We start from the raw sequence: 18,466 nt of genomic DNA on the forward strand, positions 1-18,466 counted from the left end.
AACTTTCTTTTTTAGGTAAAATTTTTTACTTTAGAATAGTCTTATGTTTACAGTGAAGTAGAAAAGATAGTAGAGAGAGTGCCCATATATCCTATTCTGATTTTTCCCTATTGTTAACATCTTACATTCACATGGTACGTTTGTAGCAAGTAATAAAACAGTATCAATACATAATTATTAGCCACAGTTTATACTTCATTAAGTTTTTCTTAATTTTTACCTACTGTGCTTTTTCTGTTCCATTATTTAAGATATCGAATTAAATTTTAATCTTCATGTCTCTTTAGGTACTTTTTAAAAAACTTTTTATTTTGTAATGGGGTACAGCTAATTAACAATGTTGTGATGGTTTCAGGTGGACAGTGAAGAGACTTAGCTATACATGTGCATGTATCCATTCTCCCCCAAATTCACCTCCCATCCAGTCTGCCACATAACATCGAGCAGAGTTCCCTGTACTCTTCAGTATGTCCTTGTTGACTATCTAGTTTTTATTTTATTTTTTTGAACTTTTTATTTTGTATTGGAGTATAGCCAATTAACAATGTTGTGATAGTTTCAGGTGGACAGTGAAGAGACTCAGTCATACACATACATATATCCACTCTCCCCCAAACTGCCCCCCCCATCCAGGCTGCCACATAAATCTGAGCGGAGTTCCCTGTGCTGCACAGTAGGTCCTTGTTGGTTATCCATTTTAAGTACAGTGTGCTTTTAGATTGTGGTAGCTTCTTAGGCTTTCCTTGTTTTTGATGACTTTGACAGTTTTGAGAAGTACTTGTCAGGTATTTTAGACTATCCTTCTGCTCAGATTTGTGTGATACTCTCCTTCTGGTTAATCAGGGCTTATAAGCTTTGGGTCAGGAGACCACATAGGGAGCAGTACTGTTCTCCTATCAGATCAGGGTGCAGCTGACCACTGTTAATATTAACCTGATCACCTGGGAGTTATGCCTCGTCTCCAGGAGGGGGCAGTGTCTGCACAAAATATATGGAGGAATTCTGCACAGGGGTTTTCTGCTTTTCTCTTGTTTATTGTTTACGTTGTGTGAACTCAAGGATATTTATTCTATACTTCGATTTATACAGTACTATTTTATTTATTGTTCAGATTGTTTCAACTTTCATCCTTGTCTAATATAAAATGTCAGAGTCTTGTTACCTTTCTCCAGGAATTTGGCACCTCAAGTTCTTTTTTCCTAATGAATTTTTACTGGGGTATAGTTGCTTGACAACATTGCATTAGTTTCTGCTATACAGCAAAGTGAATCAGCTGTATGGATACATATATCCCCTCTTTTTTGGATTTCCTTCCCATTTAGGTCACCACAGAGCATGGAGTAGGACTTCTCTGGTGGCTCAGATGGCAAAAAGTTTGCCTGCAGTGAAGACCCAAGTTTGATCCCTGAGTTGGGGAGATTCCCTGGAGAAGGGAATGGCTACCCACTGCAGTATTCTTGCCTAGAGAATCCCTATGAATAGAGGAGCCTGGCAGGCTACAACCCATGGGGTTTCAAAGAGTTGGACATGACTGAGCGACTTTCACTTTCTTTTCTGCTTGGTCTTGTTGCCTGGCAACCACCATTTTCTGCTAGCTTTCAACCATTTATGGGTGCACAGCTGCCTTGAAGAGAAAGGATGCTGAGATGATTTCAGTGTTTTTTCTTGCTTGTTGGAATCTCAGCCCCTCAAGTCCTAGCTGCTTTGGCAGTTCTCTGATGCTTCCACAGAAACTAAAAAAAAAAAAAAAAAGTCAAAAGTTTCTAGTTGTTACTGGTGTGGGGATTAGACTGGTATAAGCTGGTGCACCATCATCAGAAGTAGACTTTCTCCGGCATAACATTTTTTATTCTCCCCACTGTGTCATGGGTGATGATATCTTGAAACATGCTTTGTAGCCAAAAATCAGATATCACATTTTATTTATCTATTTATATTTGTTCAAGAGGTTTATTTATTTGATGTGGACCACTTTTGATGTCTTTATTGAATTTGTTATAATATTGCTTCTATTTTTATGTTTTGGATTTTTTTTTTTTTTTTTTTTTTTTTTTTTGCCATGAGGCATGTGGGATCTTAGCTCCCCTACCAGGGATTGAACCTGTACCCCCTGCATTGGATGATGAGCTCTTAACCACTGGACTGCCAGGGAAGTCCCTGTAATGCATATTTTATATGTCATAAATCATTCTTTGCTTTTCCTTCATTCTTATCCTTTGTCACAAGGGCTATAAAAGGATTGTCTTCCACCTCCTCTTCAAGGCAAGGGAAAAAATAATGATCTTGGAAGAAAATAGCCTTTATTATAAGCTTGTGATGAAAGGAACAGATGGGAGAACTGTGTGAAATGGGCTTTTCAGTCTTGGGGATAGAGGCCCAGTCCAATTATTGGTGCAAGATTTTGGTTTTTCTTTGAAGAAACGAAGCCTCTCTGCCTTGTTAAGAGTGGGCTTGCAGAAGAGCACTGCTTCAGGGCTGAGCTTGTGATTCACGTGAGCATGTCTGGCTGTGAAAGCACAGCTTTAACTGCATTGAGCAGGATATGTAAGATCTTCCATGCATGATATAGCTAAACCTCGTCTCTGCCACCCCTACACTTCATGTCTTCCAGGTTTCTGTCAACTGCAGTTCTGAAGAGCTGCAATCTTCGTTATCATCATCCCTGGTTGAACACAACCAGATCATTGGAAAATCCCCACAGATGGATGCTTATCCACGAATTGATGACTTCTTAGTCTGTTCACTCAGTTGGCCACTAATCCATCTCATTTTGCCATATCCAACTCAGCATACTTCAGTTTGAGCTACAGGAAAGTTAGGAAAGACTTGTCATGTGTCTTGTTGAAATTCAGGTGTATTCTCTCTCTTTAAGGTCTCCCTTGCCCACCATTGTACATGCCTACTCAGAGAGGAAACATGGTGAGTTTCACAAACTCATTGTCAGCTCATGATGGCCATGTTAAGAAAATTTTTATTGGAGTATAGTTGCTTTACAGTGTTGTGTTGGGACAGCTTCACTTTCAGAGACCAGCCATCTATCTGTTTAGACTCTTCATCCCAAAGGGAGCCCTGTGTTACCCAAGACAAAATCTGCCTTCCCATTGATAGTACCTACAATACTGTTCTGTTCTCCGTGCTCCATCTCCAGATCCAGAGCCCTGAGGTCAGGGACCCTAGGTTGGCACCACCTTGTGGTGGGCCTTGCAGAGAGGTTAGACAGCACCCACAGAGAGATGCCCGACCATAACACAGGCAGTGGGCACTCTGCAGCTGCTGTGACGAGGTGGGACCATGAGGAGGTCTGACCTGCCAGTTCCTGGAGGGAGCATTTTCCATCTTTATCCAAGCCATCCTGCTCTGATCTGGCCTTGAAATCCACTTTTCTCTTCCCTGTTCAGGAAGGAGACTGAACTGAGGCGGCCATCAGGGGGCCTCAAGGCAGCTACGATGAATTGTGTTTAGACTCTCAGATCTGAAACCTGCAAACTTGTTTTTCGAAGAAGTCCTGGGACTTTTATTCTTGATTTCAAAGATATGATGGGTGGAGCGTGGGCAAGTGGCTGGCTTCCTGTCCAATGTGGTGGTCCACATTTGATCTCAGACCAGCAGCATCAGCCCAATTCTGACACCTGTTAGAGTCACAGATGTAGAGAATGGATGAGTGGACACAATGAGGGAAGGGGAGGGTGGGATGAATTGAAAGATTGGGATCAACATATATATACCACCATGTGTAAAATGGATAGCTAGTGGGAAGCTATTGTATAGCACAGGGAGCTCAGCTGGGTGCTCTGTGATGACCTAGAGTGGTGGGATAGGGGGTGGGGAGAGGTCCAAGAGGGAGGAGATATATGTATACATATAGCTGATTTCCCAGTGGCTCAGACAGTTAAGAATCCACCTGCAATGCAGAAGACCTGGGTTGGGAAGACCCCATATTCTTGCCTGGGAAATCCCATAGACAGAGGAGCCTGGGGGGCTACAGTCCATGGGGTCACAGGTGTTGGACACAATTGAGCCACTAACACTTTCACAGCTGATTCACATTGTACAACAGAAATGAATGCAACATTGTAAAGCAACTATACCTCAACTAAAAAAAAATCAGACAATTGCTCAGAAAAATGAGAAAAAAAAAACAACTGGTCAGAAAAGAGAAAAGCAAAGCACAACCTCAGCCCCACCCAGATGTCCGGAATCAGAAGCTCCAAGGGCGGAGCCCGGAGTTCTGAGCTCTAGGCTCTGAAGTGTGGGGATTGACTGGTGAAGGACCTGCCCGATGCAAAGCCAGCCAGAGATGCCACAAGGGGACAAAAGACCAGGGCCTTGGGACTGACTATGAACAACCAGGCCCTGAGTGGGTCCCTGCCCTGGACCCAAGACAGCTCTGGGATCTCTGTCCTCAGCTGGAGGCCAAGACCAGAGACTGCTGGTGACTGGACCCCCAACCCACCCCCAAATTGGTGCCGGCCCCACACGACTGAGCGACTGAACTGAACACCCTCTGAGGCAGGTGAGGACCCAGGAGGTTAGAGAAGTGCCCGGGGATCCTTGCCAGAGGCTGCCCAGTCCCTCATCCCTCAATCTGCACAGGGGGACCCTGCCCCCCACTTCTCCGTCAGCTGCCAGCCACACATCAGCGACTGCCAGCCGACAGCCTGGGCATCCTTTTTAATTTTTGTCTTGAGAAGTCAAGGGCAGGGCCCTCATTTGTTAAGTACCTGCAGTGTATCCCCTCCTCAGACTTTTCTAGGGTCAGAGGTTTCTAGGTTTCTAGGAGACGGGGAGGTGGGGGCAAAGGGGAGGGTGTGTGTGTGTGTGTGTGAATGCGTGTGTGCGCACAGCCAGGTCTCCTGCCAGGAGAATCGTTGTGCACGCTGTTAGCAACAGTGGGGTGGACACAACTGAGCCCAGGGGTGGTGGGGAGCTGCCCGTCAGCAGGGGCTAGCCCTTCCCCAGCCAAGGACGAGGGAGCCTGTGTGTGGGGAATTCAGGGGTACAGAAATCCAGGTGTGCTCCAGAGGGGGGCTGCCACAGGTGACTCCTGCATCTTCTCTTTTGTAATCCCTCCTCCGCCCCCACCACCCCACTAAATACCCCAGAGTTCCTGCTTCCCCCAGAGGAAACATTTGTAAGGAAGTTACATGTAAGTAGAGTTAAATCATTTTGAATAAGCCAGGAGAGGCTGGTTATTCAAAGAAATCCCCGGAGAGATTTTTTATTCAGAAGATAATCATTTGACAGAGTGATGGAGCATCCTGCCCTTTATCTCAGGAGTTTCATCTCAGCTTTTGGAGTTTCCTTTACACCCTTCCAGCTGCCATCACTAGAGGGTGAGTCACTGGAGGGTGGGCCCCCCCACCCGCAGAAAGTCACAGAATGTTCTGGGTGGGAGGCAGGACTGGCAGACAGCCTAGGGAGAATTGCAGGAAGGATGGTACGAATGAAGGATTGATGGTGTGAATGATCACCTGGGTGGTGCCTCCATTGGGTTTGTTGAGACTCTGGGGTGGGGGCTTGCAAGGTCTTTAGGTGTTCCTGTGTCCCACAACACAGGTAAATGCCACTTTAGTGAAAGTGAAAGTTGCTCAGTCGTATCCGACTCTTTTCGACCCTGTGGACTATAGTGCGCCAGGCTCTCTGTCCCTGGGATTTCCTAGGCAAGAATACTGGATTGGGTTGCCATGCCCTCCTCCAGGGGATCTTCCCGACTCAAGGATTGAACCCATGTCTCCTGCATTGGCAGGTGGGTTATTTACCACTAGCGCCACCTGGGAAGCCCCAGAAATACCGTATTCAAAACTGAATAAAGGAGGGAAGTGAATAACACTGTCTCATCCCTCAAATCAAACCTCTGCTGGGATTTAAATGCATTTCTTCACAGTTTATTCTGTTTGTTGGGTGGTGAATAAATTACAGCAGCATATTTTATTCAATAACTCTTTGTAAATATTTTAATTGCTGCATAATTGTCTTGCAAATGTGCTGTGCTGTGCTTAGTCGCTCAGCCCTGTGCGACTTTTTGCGACCCCATGAACTGTAACCTGCCAGGCTCCTCTGTCTGTGGGATTCTCCAGGCAAGAATACTAGAGCGGGTTGCCATTTCCTTCTCCAAAAAATGATGTAATTTAATTCATTTACAAAATAGAAACAGACTCACAGACATAGAAAATTAACTATGGTTACCAAAGGGGAAAGGGTTGGGAGAGGAATAAATTGGGAGTTTGGAATTAACACATTCACACTACTATATATAATCTAGATAATCAACAAAGACCTACTGTATAGCACAGGGAACTATATTCAACACCTTGTGATAACCTATGATGGAAAAGGATCTGAAAAAAATATATGTTTATGCATGTATAACTGATTCACTTTTCTGTACACCAGAAACTAACACAACATTGTAAATCAACTATACTCCAATTATATGAAACAGAGAAGTCATGAGTGAGTGGTGAGTTGGGGGGAAGCAGCAGGTGTCCTGGGGAGTCACCAGGGCCCCCTTTTCCTCCTCCAGCCCTGGTGCCCTCCTGTCTCTGGCAGGGCTTGCAATGATCCTGACACCGGAGTCAGCTGAGGTGGGGTGTCCTGTCATCTGAATGGACACAAGTTACATCTCCTGGGCGTGCTCCTCAGGCCAGGTTCTGACTCTCCTGTCATCCTTCCTCCCTGCAGTGGCTGCCTCCTGGTGACGATGGCCGTATGAGCCCCACCATGGCCCACCGGAAGCGTCAGAGCGTGGCGAGCAGCCTGCTGGACCACAGGGCGAGGCCGGGCCCAGAGCCTGAGAGTGAGGACGCGGAGCTGGCCCTGGAGGAGTACGTGCCCACCGACCTGGAGCTGGCGGCCCTGCGGCCCGAAAGCCCAGTGCCTGCTGAGCAGGGCGGCCCCGACCAGAGCCCTGATGGGGACTCCAGCTCCGACTATGTGAACAACACCTCGGAGGAGGAGGACTATGACGAGGGGCTGCCCGAAGAGGAGGAGGGCATCACCTACTACATTCGCTACTGCCCTGAGGACGACAGCTACCTGCAAGGCACGGACTGTGACGGGCAGGGCTACCTGACTCACGACACGCGCCACCTGGAGACAGACGAGTGCCAGGAGGCGGTGGAGGAGTGGACGGAGCCCACGGGCCCGCACGCACATGGCCACAGCGACCCGGGCAGCCCTGGCTACCGGGACGGCCACCTCTCTGTCCCCGAGGACGAGGCCTCGGTCCTGGACTCCCGGGACCAGGAAGAGGGCGTCCACTACTGTCCCGGCGAGGAGGCCTACCAGGACTACTACCCTGCCGAGGCCAATGGGAATGCAGGCAGCACGTCGCCCTACCGCCCGAGGCGCAGGGACGGGGACCCAGAGGACCAGGAGGAGGACATCGACCAGATTGTGGCCGAGATCAAGATGAGCCTGAGCATGAGCAGTATCACCAGTGGCGGCGAGGCCAGCCCCGAGCGCACGCCGCGGGGGCCTGAGCCGGGGCCCAGGGACTCCCCCGAGGCCTGCCCGCAGGCCGAGGCTAGCCGAGGCCCCGGCAGACACGAGGGCAGGCCCAAGTCGCTGAACCTCCCTCCCGAGGCCAAGCACCCCACCGACCCTCAGAGGAGCTTCAAGACCAAGACCAGGACCCCGGAGGAGAGGCCCAAGTGGCCCCAAGAGGAGGTAAGATTCTGGCCGGCCCTGGGGAAGCAGAGGGAGGGGCTGAGAGCAAAGGTGTCCATGCAGCCCACAGATCAGAATGCTAGCCAGCTCTCCACATGTTTAGTTATGTGTGGAGTTCCCAGCCACTCCTGTTCACCCATCAGATGCCGTAGCAATTGCCGAGGAAATCTTGTTGAGGCTGATTGGCAGCCAGGGCTCCCAGCAGACACCCAGCCCCGCAGCAGAGCTTGGTTCCTTCCCCTGCTTGCTCTGGATCTGCTTGTGTGGGTGTGGTTGCTGAGACTGTTGCCCCTCTCTGGGTGGTTTTGGTCAGTCACAGGGATCTAGTACTGCCAGCAAGTGCAGACGGCTGTGGCCAGTGGTTGGGACAGTCCAGCGGCAAGGGGCAGCAACCCGAGTGCATTTCACAGGGGCGGTTGAATCTGGTGACACTTCTCTGAAAGCCTGAGGGCCTTGGTGTAATCAGAAATTTGCTGTAAATAACTATTTTGCAAATAATTATTTGAAGGTTTGACAGAGACATGGAGAAGAAATGCATGCTAATGAGGCCAGTGGATTTAAGCGTAACTATATTTTCTTTTAATTATAGCAAAGTAAAGTGTATATTGTAATAAACACTTTTGAAAAGCTGCCTTTCAAAAAAACCTTGTGTATATAAAAAGAAGATGTGATTATTAGATGCATGTAAAGGAACTTCTATTTGGCTAATTCTGTGGACAAATGAAAATGAATTGCTTTCACATATTTTTTATTGGGATGTAGTTGCTGATGCTGGGAAGGATTGAGGGCAGGAGGAGAAGGGGACAACAGAGGATGAGATGGTTGGATGGCATCACCGACTCAATGGACATGGGTTTGGGTGAACTCCGGGAGTTGGTGATGGACAGGGAGGCCTGGCGTGCTGCGGTTCATGGGGTTGCAAAGAGTCGGACATGACTGAGTGACTGATAGTTGCTTTACATTGTTGTGTTAGTTTCAGCTATACGGCAAAGTGAATCAGCTATACAAATGCATGTATCCCCTCCCTCTTGAGCCTCCCCCTGCCCCCATCCCGCCCCTCTAGGTCATCACAGAGCACTGAGCTGAGCTCCCTGTGCTATACAGCAGCTTCCCACTAGCTATCCATCTTATAGATGATAGTGTATATATGTCACTTCCAGTCTCCCAATTTATCCCATCCTCTCCTTCACCCCTGTGTCCACAAGTCTGTTCTCTATGTCTGCATCTCTATTCCTACTGTGCAGATAGGTTCATCTGTATGGACCATTTTTCTCGATCCCACATATATGTGTTAACATACAGTATTTGTTTTTCTCTTTCTGACTTACTTTACTCTGTATGACTCTCTCTAGGTTCATCCACATCTCTATCTATAAATGACCAAATTTCTTTCCTTTTTATGGCTGAGTAATATTCCATTGTATATATATGCTTTCATATTTTTAATTCCTTCATTAATATTTTTTCCCCAGAAGAGTTCATGCATTTGAGAAATATATAAAGTGAGAGCTTGTGTTTGGGCAAAGTGTCCTGTTGACTCACTGTTAAGTTTCTAGAACTTCCCTTTGATGCCTTTTGATTTTTTTTTTTTTAATTGATAAGCATAAGTTGACTTCATTTTTGGAGTATTCCTGTCATTCAAGGCAGTTGTGTATGCACTGGGGGCTTTGGGCTGTAAAGAAACTGTTGTTGCATTAGTGGATGTGGGGGAGCCCTCCCCCATTGAGGGGGGGCAGCTCTGGAGTTTCCAAACTGGCATTCCTTCTGAGCCTACTCTCCCACTAAGGCCACTCCTGATCTCCTGGGCTGGCTGCATCTGCAAACCCTCCCATGTGGTGCAAGAAAATTGCCCTTGCCACATGCTAGGCCCTGGTCTGCAGAGATGAAAGTGACTTAAGCTTGCATGGAGAAACTCATTCTAGAGGGAGAGACTCTCTAGAGACTCTCTAGTCCATCTGGGTGGGACTGGGAGCCTAGCGGAGGCCCCGCCCAGCCCATGAGTCCCAGGCAGGCTTCCTGGGGACAGGTTACCTTGTGGGTCATAAGTGGGGTGGCCCTGGGTCTTAGAGGGGGGCTTTGGGAAATTAGCTAACCAGGCGGGGCAAAACCTGGAGGTCATGGGTATCCTCAGCATATCAGGGGTCAGGGATTGTAACAAGGCCAGGAGAACAAGTGGAAGTGAAGGACCTGGCTTGAGGATGGTGATGTGAGAGGGACAGAGCTGGGCCATCAGGGGGCTGGGAACCTTGAGGGGGCTAAGGGGCAGGATGTCGGGAAGGCCCCGAGCATCTCAGGTGGATGGCCAGGGCAGAGGCTCCTGTGTAAGGGACAGAGGGGATGGGTTTGGCAGCATCTATAAGAACAGGTGCCAGGGAAGAGGGCACCTGCCATGTGTGGAGCTAGAATTGCACTGCTTTAACTCGAATGGCACGGATGTGCCAGCAGTGTGTGTCCAGGGCAGATTTCAGCAACAGAGAACTGGGTGGAGATCTGGGGCAGGGTGCCAGCCCCCTTGCATCTTCCATCCCTGAACACTATCAGCATCCCCTACATGTTCCAGGAACTTGAGACACATCCCAGGGGATCCATTATTCTCATGATATTCCCCAGAAAGTGCAGGGCTCCATAGGAGAATATATAGCAACAGCTTCTGTTCAGGGAGAAAGACCACATTGCCGAGCATGAGATTTGGAGATGGAACAGCGTGGCAGAGGCAGTCATGGGGTTTGCACCCCAAAGCACTCAGATCGTGGTCAGTGCTAATTAGTGACTAAAAAAGACATGGCCCTGTGGTGATAGGAAGCTAACCAAGAATAGTTCCCAGTCCTGCATTAGTGCATGCCATGGACAACTCAGGAGAACTCAGAACAGCTTAGAAAGGCTGAGAGAGAGGTGTGGCACAGGAGGGTGCCCCAGAACCGAGAGTGAACTCCAGACCCTGCCAGGACCACTGTCAGCCTTCACAGGAGACAAGCTGGTCTCTCCACCTGAGACCAAGCCCAGGCCCAGACTGCTGGAGTGAATGGATGCCTGGATCTGGGCTTGTCGGGTCCCTCTGGTTGGTTCCAGCAGCAAACAGATGGTCCCCTTCAGGAATGGTGACTGAGCTGGCCATGTGCTGTCCTTGGTGCTGACACAAATGTGGGGTCTGTCCCTCTGCTGGCCACTTGGTCTGTGCTGGGTGCAGCCAGGCTGGATAGGTCAGAGAGCCTGAGCTAGACTTTGGATGAGGGTCTGTGGCTCAGGACAGTGCTAGGGGGACACTACATCAGCTTGGAGGGACATTGCTGTTGGGGGCATTGCCTGTTTACCCTCCTTGGTCAATCCTTTTCTTCATCAGCCTGAACACTTGCAGATGGCCTCAGATTCTGCTTCCATTGCCCATTCTGACCGCTGGTGCAGCCCTGCCCCACCCCTGACCCTTCCCTCTTAGTCTTTGGGTCTCAAGCTTCCCCTCAAAGCAGACCCGGATGCTGGCTGGGAGACCCATGTCCCTGATATTGACTCTTGGAGCCTCTGGATCTCTGACTGTGGACGGTTATGCTCTGCTGAAGACTCACCCACCCCAGGGCCTTCCTCAGATGGGCTCAGACCCAGACTACTCCTACCTGAGCCAGGTCTCTGGGTGCTTCTGGGGAATTCTGGCCACTGAGGCTGCTTCTTCCTTCTCTATGTGTGTCAGCTCAGTCGTGTCCAACCGTGTGACCCCATGGACTGTAACCACCCCTGCCCCCAGGCTCCTCTGTCTGTGGAATTCTCCAGGCAAGAATACTGGAGTGGGTTGCCATTTCCTCCTCCAGGGCATCTTCCCAACCCAGATCTTCTCGAACCTGGATCTCCTGCATTGCAGGCAGATTCTTTACCATCTGAGCCACCAGGCAAGCCATTGAGAATAGATGCTCTTCCTTGCTGTGATCTGTTTATTCTCTTCTGCATTCATTCATTCATTTGTTCATTCATGGGGACCCATGAATATAAAACACAGCATGCTGGTCACGTTTAGAAATGTGAATGTTAATTTCAAGAAATGAGGGGGTAATGTAGTCATTCACTGGTCCTCAAAACCTACTCCAGACACGAGTGGTGGTGGGTTAGAGTTTTTCTTGTTACGTTGAATTTGCAAATCACGGGAGATGTCATGAAGTGAACTTGCTGCCCGAGGTTTTTCTTGCCTGATATCTTATATAATGTACAACCCCCTTTCTAAATGCCAGGAAAAATGAAACAGGGAATTAAACCAAAGGATTCTAAGTCACCTAAAATATGGGCTGCTTGGCACAAATTCAGAGATCTCAGCTTGGTCATTCTTTTCAGTATTTGTGGGAATATTGATTTCTCTTCTGGGCCACAGTTACAGTTATCTAAGAAAGACTTTTACATACAATACAATGGAATATTAATCAACCCTAAAAAGAAAGGAAATGCTACAACAGGGATGAACCTTGAGGCCACTGTGCTGAGTGAAAATAGCCTCACAAAAAGTCAAATCCTGTATGATTTCACGCAAGTAGGTACCTACACTAATTAAACCCACAGAGATGGAGGCAGACTGGGGGTTGGTGGGATTTGGGGGGATGGGGTTAGTGTTTAAGGGAGACAGAGCTTCCATTGGGGATGATGAAAAGTTCTGTGGTTGGATGGTGTGATGATTGTATATTGGTGTGCATGTACCTAATGCCACTTAATTGTCCACCTAAAATTGGTTAAAATTATACATTTTATTTTATGTATATCTAAAAAGAAAAGGCTCTTGTCCCATTCACTGGCCTGAGCCAACTTGAATCATCTGAAACCAAGTTGAGCCTTTCTGAGCACCTATAACCCATATCATACAAACAAAACATTCTTTGTCTATCCGAAGGACCGGTGGAGCTACAGGAGAGATAACTGACCACACTCATGTGGGCCTGTGGACACTGGGTGGATCTGCACATCTCTGGAAGGTTTCAGGATATTCAGGATTAAGATGAGCCATGAGTAGACAACCACATCCTGAGTGAGAAGGGGGCATCTTCCCTTCTCTCCTTCTGGGGTCTTGTCCAGTAACAGATGTGATCCCACCTTGGCAGGGGTGGAAGGGCAGAGGAGGGGTGAACCCCAGATTATTATTCCTGCTTGGCTTTCACATAGATCATGCAGACCACTGGGTTACATGAAATGATTGAGGTCGTACCTTGTTAGTATTGTTAAAAGAAAAATATTTTATCAAATTTACTATGAAAACACTCTCTCCTCATTCTCAACTTTAAGAAAACTAGATGTTCTGTACAGCACATTCATAGCAGTAGATTTAATAGAAGTTTACTAGATTATTGGGATCTCCTGGTTAAACTTGCTTTTCAAATTAGGAGTCATAGGATTTAGTATTGGTAGCTGTAGGCAGTTACATTGAGTTGTTTATTATTTAGGACTAGTAGTATTATTTGGAGAAGGAAATGGCAACCCACTCCAGTATTTCTTGTCTGGAAAATTCCATGGACAGAGGAGCCTGGCACGCTCCAGTCCACGGGGTTGCAAAGAGGTGGACACGACTGAACGCACACTTGCCAATAGTATTATTTAGGACTTATTTATTTATTTTGGCTGTGCTGGGTCTTCATTGCTGCTCAGGCTTTTCTGTCGCTGTGGTGAGTGAGGGGCTGCTCTCTAGTTATGATACATGGGTTTCTCACCTGGCGACTTCTCTTGTTGCAGAGCATGGGCTCTAGAGCACAAGCTCAGTAGTTGGGGTGCACGGGCTTAGCTGCTCCATGGCCTGCTCATGGCATGTGCGATCTTCCCGGACCAGGGTTCAAACTCACATCTCCTACACTAACAGGCCGCCAGGGAAATCCAGGACTAAAAGTATTGATTGGAACAGAGAATTCCTTCTTGTGTCCAGAGAACAGAGAGCTGGTTTGAGCAGTTCTAGGTGGGGAATGGTAGTCTCTACAGACAAGCTAAATATGGGAAGTGTCTTGGAGCTGGAATTTGAACATTGACTTAGCATCCTCATCTGGTTTCCTTCTGACCTGGGTGCCTTTGTTTCATCCACTTATCTGATGCCATGTTCACTTTCCCAGAATGTGTGAGGGGCTCTATGCTGAAAGGGGAATGGTTGGGGGAGCAGGGAAGGTCTCTGGGCTCATGAGAGCCCCTGGCCTGAACCTGTTGTAATACCAAAAGATTGCTCTTCACCCTGGAGGGTCATTAAACTGTCATTAAACTGCTGTCATTAAGCTGTCTTTAAACTGCTCACACAGGGCTCCTTACCTTACAGTTACTGGCAGGGAGGCGTGTGTTTGTAACAAACTTATGAAACCTGTGGGAGAAGCAGCCTGCTGGCCCCTAGGGGTCATGGGGCTTTTTCTCCTTTGAGAATTGAGCTAAATCACATGTGATGCTCCCTGGTCCTGTAATTGCCTGGAGTGTTGGGGCGCCTCCTTCCCCAGTAAGGAATCTGGAATCCAACAGTGACATCCAGGGTTGGGGGCAGGTGTCTGGGAGGGGGAAGTGTCTGTGGTCCTATCACTGTATCAGGGCTGCCTGCATCCTCCCCTTGGCCCTTGTGTCCCTGGTGAGGGCTAGTCCTGTACCAGCTGGCCGTGACCACCATGCAGGAATCCAGTGCTGAGTTGAAAGCGGTGTCAAAGGCGGAGTCAGTGTTTTTGATCATTTGAGGGCTCTGTTTACTCCTTCTTTCCCTGTTACTTTAAAAGTGTAGCTATAGACACATAACATGAAATTTACCGATTTGACCGTTTTAGAGGGTACAATTCAGTGACATCGACTGCAATGTTGTACAACCACCACTACTCAGTTCTAGAACATTTTCCTCAACCCTAAAGGAGACCATGCTTATTATTTTTTAAATATTCGTTTGTATTTATTGACTGTACTGGGTCTTCGCTGGGGCATTTGGGATCTAGTTCCCTGACCAGGGATTGAACCCAGGCCCTCTGCATTGGGAGTGAGGAGTCTTAGCCACTGGACCAAGCAGTCAGTCCCCCATCTCCCCTCCCCTGTAGCCCCTGGTATTGACAAATCTGCTCTTTCTGTGTTAGCAGACCCCTGAGATATTGTGGTTTGATGCCAGACCACTGCAGTTAAGTGACTATCTCAATAAAGTGAGTCACATACATTTTTTGATGTCTCGGTGCATCCAAAAGTTTTGTTTACACTATACTGTCATCTATTAGGTGTGCAATAGCATTTAAAAAACAATGTACATACCTTAATTTAAGAGTACTTTAGGATTTACCTGGTGGTCCAGTGGATAAGAATCCTCATGTGAATGCAGGCTTGATCCCTGGTCCAGGAAGATCCCACATGTCTCAGGGCAACTAAGCCTGTGTGCCACAACTACTGAGATGGCACTCTAGAGCCTCTGCTCTGAAACAGGAGAAACTACTGCAGTGAGAAACCCGAATACCTCTACTAGAGAGTAGCCCCTGCTTGTTGCCACTAGAGACAAACTCGCGTAGCAACGAAGACCCAGCATAGCCAAAATTAATAAATAAATAAAATTTAAAAATTATTTTATAAAGGAGTACTTTACTGCTAAAAAATACTAAGTATCATCTGAGCCTTCTGGGTCTTTTTTGCAGGCAGAAGGCCTCACCTCAGTGTGGCTGGCTGGTGACTGGTCAGCCTGGTGGTTGCTGAAGGCTGGGGTGGCCATGGCAATTTCTTAAAATAAGATGACAGTGAAATTTACCTCAATTGATGGACTCTTCCTTTCACAAACAATTTCTCTGTATCATGCAATGCAGTTTGAGAGCATTTTTACCCACAGTAAAATTTCTTTCAAAATTGGAGTCAATCCAATCCAACTTTGGAATTCTGCCACTGCTTCATCAACTAAGTTTATGTAATATTTTAAATCTTTGTTGTCATTTCAACAGTCTTCACAGTGTCTTCACCAGGATTAGATTCCTTCCCAAGAAACCATTTTCTTTGTTCATCCATAAGAAGCAAATTCCTCATGTTTTTAAACTGTATCATGAGATTGCGGTAATTCAGTAACATCTTCGGGCTCCACTTCTAATTCTCGTTCTCCTACGGTTGCCACCACATCTGTAGTTACTTCCTCCACTCAGGTCTGAATCCTTCAAAGTTATCCATGAGGGTTGGAATCAACTTCTTAATTCCTGTCATTGTTGATGTTCTGACCTCTTCCTGTGAATCATGAATGTTCTTGATGGCATCTAGAATGGTGAATCCTTTACAGAATGTTTCAATCTACTTTGCCCAGATCAATCAGAGGAATCACTATGGCAGCCTCACAAAGTGTATTTTTGAAACAGTAATGAGGATGGAGACACAGAGGCCAGTTTAGGAAAATATGGTTCTACTCAGAAAGTCTTGTCCCCAGGGTACCCTCCACCCCTTCCTGGGGGGCCCTGTGAAAGGAGAGTGAATGATGGAGTTGAGAAATGCCAGAAGGGCCCAGTGTTGGTGGTGGAGGAAGTTTTATCAGACAAGCCACAGAGAGTAAGGCCAGGCCCCCAGTGGCTTCTCCAGTGAATCTCATCATGATTCTCTTAAGCCAGAGATTTGGCTTCCTTGGTGGCTCAGATGGTAAAGAATCCATCTGCAATGCGGGAGACCTGGGTTCGATCCCTGGGTCAGGAAGATCCCCTGGAGGAGGGCATAGCAACCTACTCCAGTATTCTTGCCTGGAGAATCCCATGGACACAGGAGCCTGGCAGGCTGCAGTCTTTGGGGTGGCACAGAGTTGGTCACGACTGAAGCAACTAAGCAGTAGCCGTGGTGGCTTTGAGAAGATGTGATTGTCCCCGGAGGGTAAGTGAGATAAGAGTGAAGACTTTATCCAGTGCTTCTCCTCCAGGTGAAGATCATGGAGTGGCCTGAATGCTGAGAGGAATGGGAGGAACAGAACCAGATTATTTTTCTGAGTCACCATTTGTCAGGGGATGGATTGAAGGGCCTCTCAGAGAAGATGAGGAGGGCACTGATGAGACTGTCAGTGATCAGACCATCAGCGGCCCTGTGGGTTATGCCCCCAGCTTGGCCCCACAGGAGCGTCTTCAGTGTCGCTGTCCCAGCTACATGCCCCCCTCACCTCCCCTGAGCAGGACGGAGGAGGGCACATCTTGGATGGAATGACTGATGAGTCAGTTGACCGATGCCTTTGAAAACAAGAAAGGATTCCTGGAGAAGGCTCTCCCTTTGCTGAGTGCAGCACTGGGGTTTCTCTGACACTGAGTCCTGTCTGGGGGGAAATGGGACAGTCCAGTGGGAAGCAGTGACTTCCTTGGCCTTATGTCGATGCTCTCTGTCCCTGTCTGAGCTCCCCTCCATGTCTCTCATCCCCATGTCATCCAGGACCACGTTTGGAAACACTTGGCTTTTGTTCCAGATGACTCGAGAGTGAGTAGGCATATGCTTGTTTGCCATTATTCCATCCGAAGCCATGTGGGTTATTTCACCGGATTTTCAGTTTAATCCAGCAGGCACAATCAGAATTGACACACTTAAAAAGCTCTAGCTTTAGTTTCACCAACTGGAGCCAGGATGTTTTTTGTCTGCATGCGTGTGTGCTCAGTCACGTCCGACTCAGCAACCCCGTGGACTGTAGCCCACCAGGCTCCTCTGTCCATGGGGTTGTTCAGGCAAGAATACTGGATTGAGTTGCCATTTCCTTCTCCAGGGGATATTCCCCACCTAGGGATAGAACTCTCGTCTCTTATGTCTCCTGCACTGGCAGGCAGATTCTTTACCACTGAGCCACCCGGGAAGCCTGGGTGTATTTATTCATTTATTCAAATGAGTGCATTCTTCTTATAGGCAAGTCGTCTCTGCCCTGAACAGCTGGCCCTGGTCCTGGCGTTTTTGTGCCCAGCCTGTGCCACCAGATAGTGTTCTGCTCTCAGGGCTCCATGAAGGGCAGGTTTGGGGGTCCTGCTGCATTAGCATGTTTCAGTTCACCAGTGATGGCTGGTAGGGGTTCCAGTGGGTGGCACCAAGAATATCCACTGGAGTTACTTAATGAGGGATATGGCCCAGCTGTCCATGTTGGCTGTGAAAGTCAGAGATAACCCTGGCTGGCATTTTATTTTGAGGTGCATCTGGCTGCTCTGGCATGGGGAGGGCACAAAGAATTGAATAGCATCTTCCTCTAAGATGCCAGGACCCCACATCCATGTGGGCCTCCGACCATGCTCATTTCGGATGCTGTGTCACCTGCTGCCAAGCCCCACACCCCTGCCATGAGATGATGACGGGAGCACCAGATGGGTTTTCCCAAGGAGAAGCAGCAGAAGTCACCCCCTGCCTCTCTGGAAACAACTCTGGCTGTTTTTCATGAGATGCGGTTGCCATGGTGATGAGAAGTCCAAGGGAGTTAAAGGAAATGTTGCTCCAGAGGGAAGGGTACAGGCTGTGGAAGCTTTGGGGAGAAGTTGTCCTTAGACATGGACCTGAGATCTTGTGTCGCCTGTGGTCACCACATGCTGTGGCCCTATGCTAAGGTGTTGGGGTGGAGGCGGGATGGTGTGAGGCACTGACGTCCAACCAGCCTGAGCTCCCTGGCCAAGCCCAAACTGCATCCCCCAGAATGGAGACCTCTTTCATTTCTCATAGGCACCCGATACAAGGTGGGTGGCAGTCCTGGAGGTACTGTTTCCCCACCATATATATATCTGACACCTCGATGAGAGTCTATTACCCCACATGATGGTCCTCTTCCTGCCAGAAAAATTAGGTTCTAGACCAAACCGTAACATTTGTGGAAAGAGTGTTATCTTTTAGTCCTTTGAGGTTGCTAAATCAGAGTATCATAAACCAGGGGACTTAG

The 18,466-nt window shown here is 48.0% G+C and overlaps 1 protein-coding gene across 1 annotated transcript in view; it reads left to right on the top strand.

Annotated features, from left to right (window-relative positions):
• Positions 1 to 18,466, top strand: part of APBA2 (amyloid beta precursor protein binding family A member 2) — a 130,853-nt gene that overhangs the window by 82,496 nt on the left and 29,891 nt on the right. Inside the window, exon 3 of the mRNA XM_065906484.1 lies at positions 6,682 to 7,668. Coding sequence (XP_065762556.1) covers positions 6,709 to 7,668 — 960 coding nt within the window. The 5' untranslated portion in view covers positions 6,682 to 6,708. The remainder of the gene's footprint in view (positions 1 to 6,681; positions 7,669 to 18,466) is intronic.

This window comes from Muntiacus reevesi, chromosome 15 (genome assembly GCF_963930625.1).
Source record: "Muntiacus reevesi chromosome 15, mMunRee1.1, whole genome shotgun sequence".
Taxonomy (NCBI): Eukaryota; Metazoa; Chordata; class Mammalia; order Artiodactyla; family Cervidae; genus Muntiacus; species Muntiacus reevesi.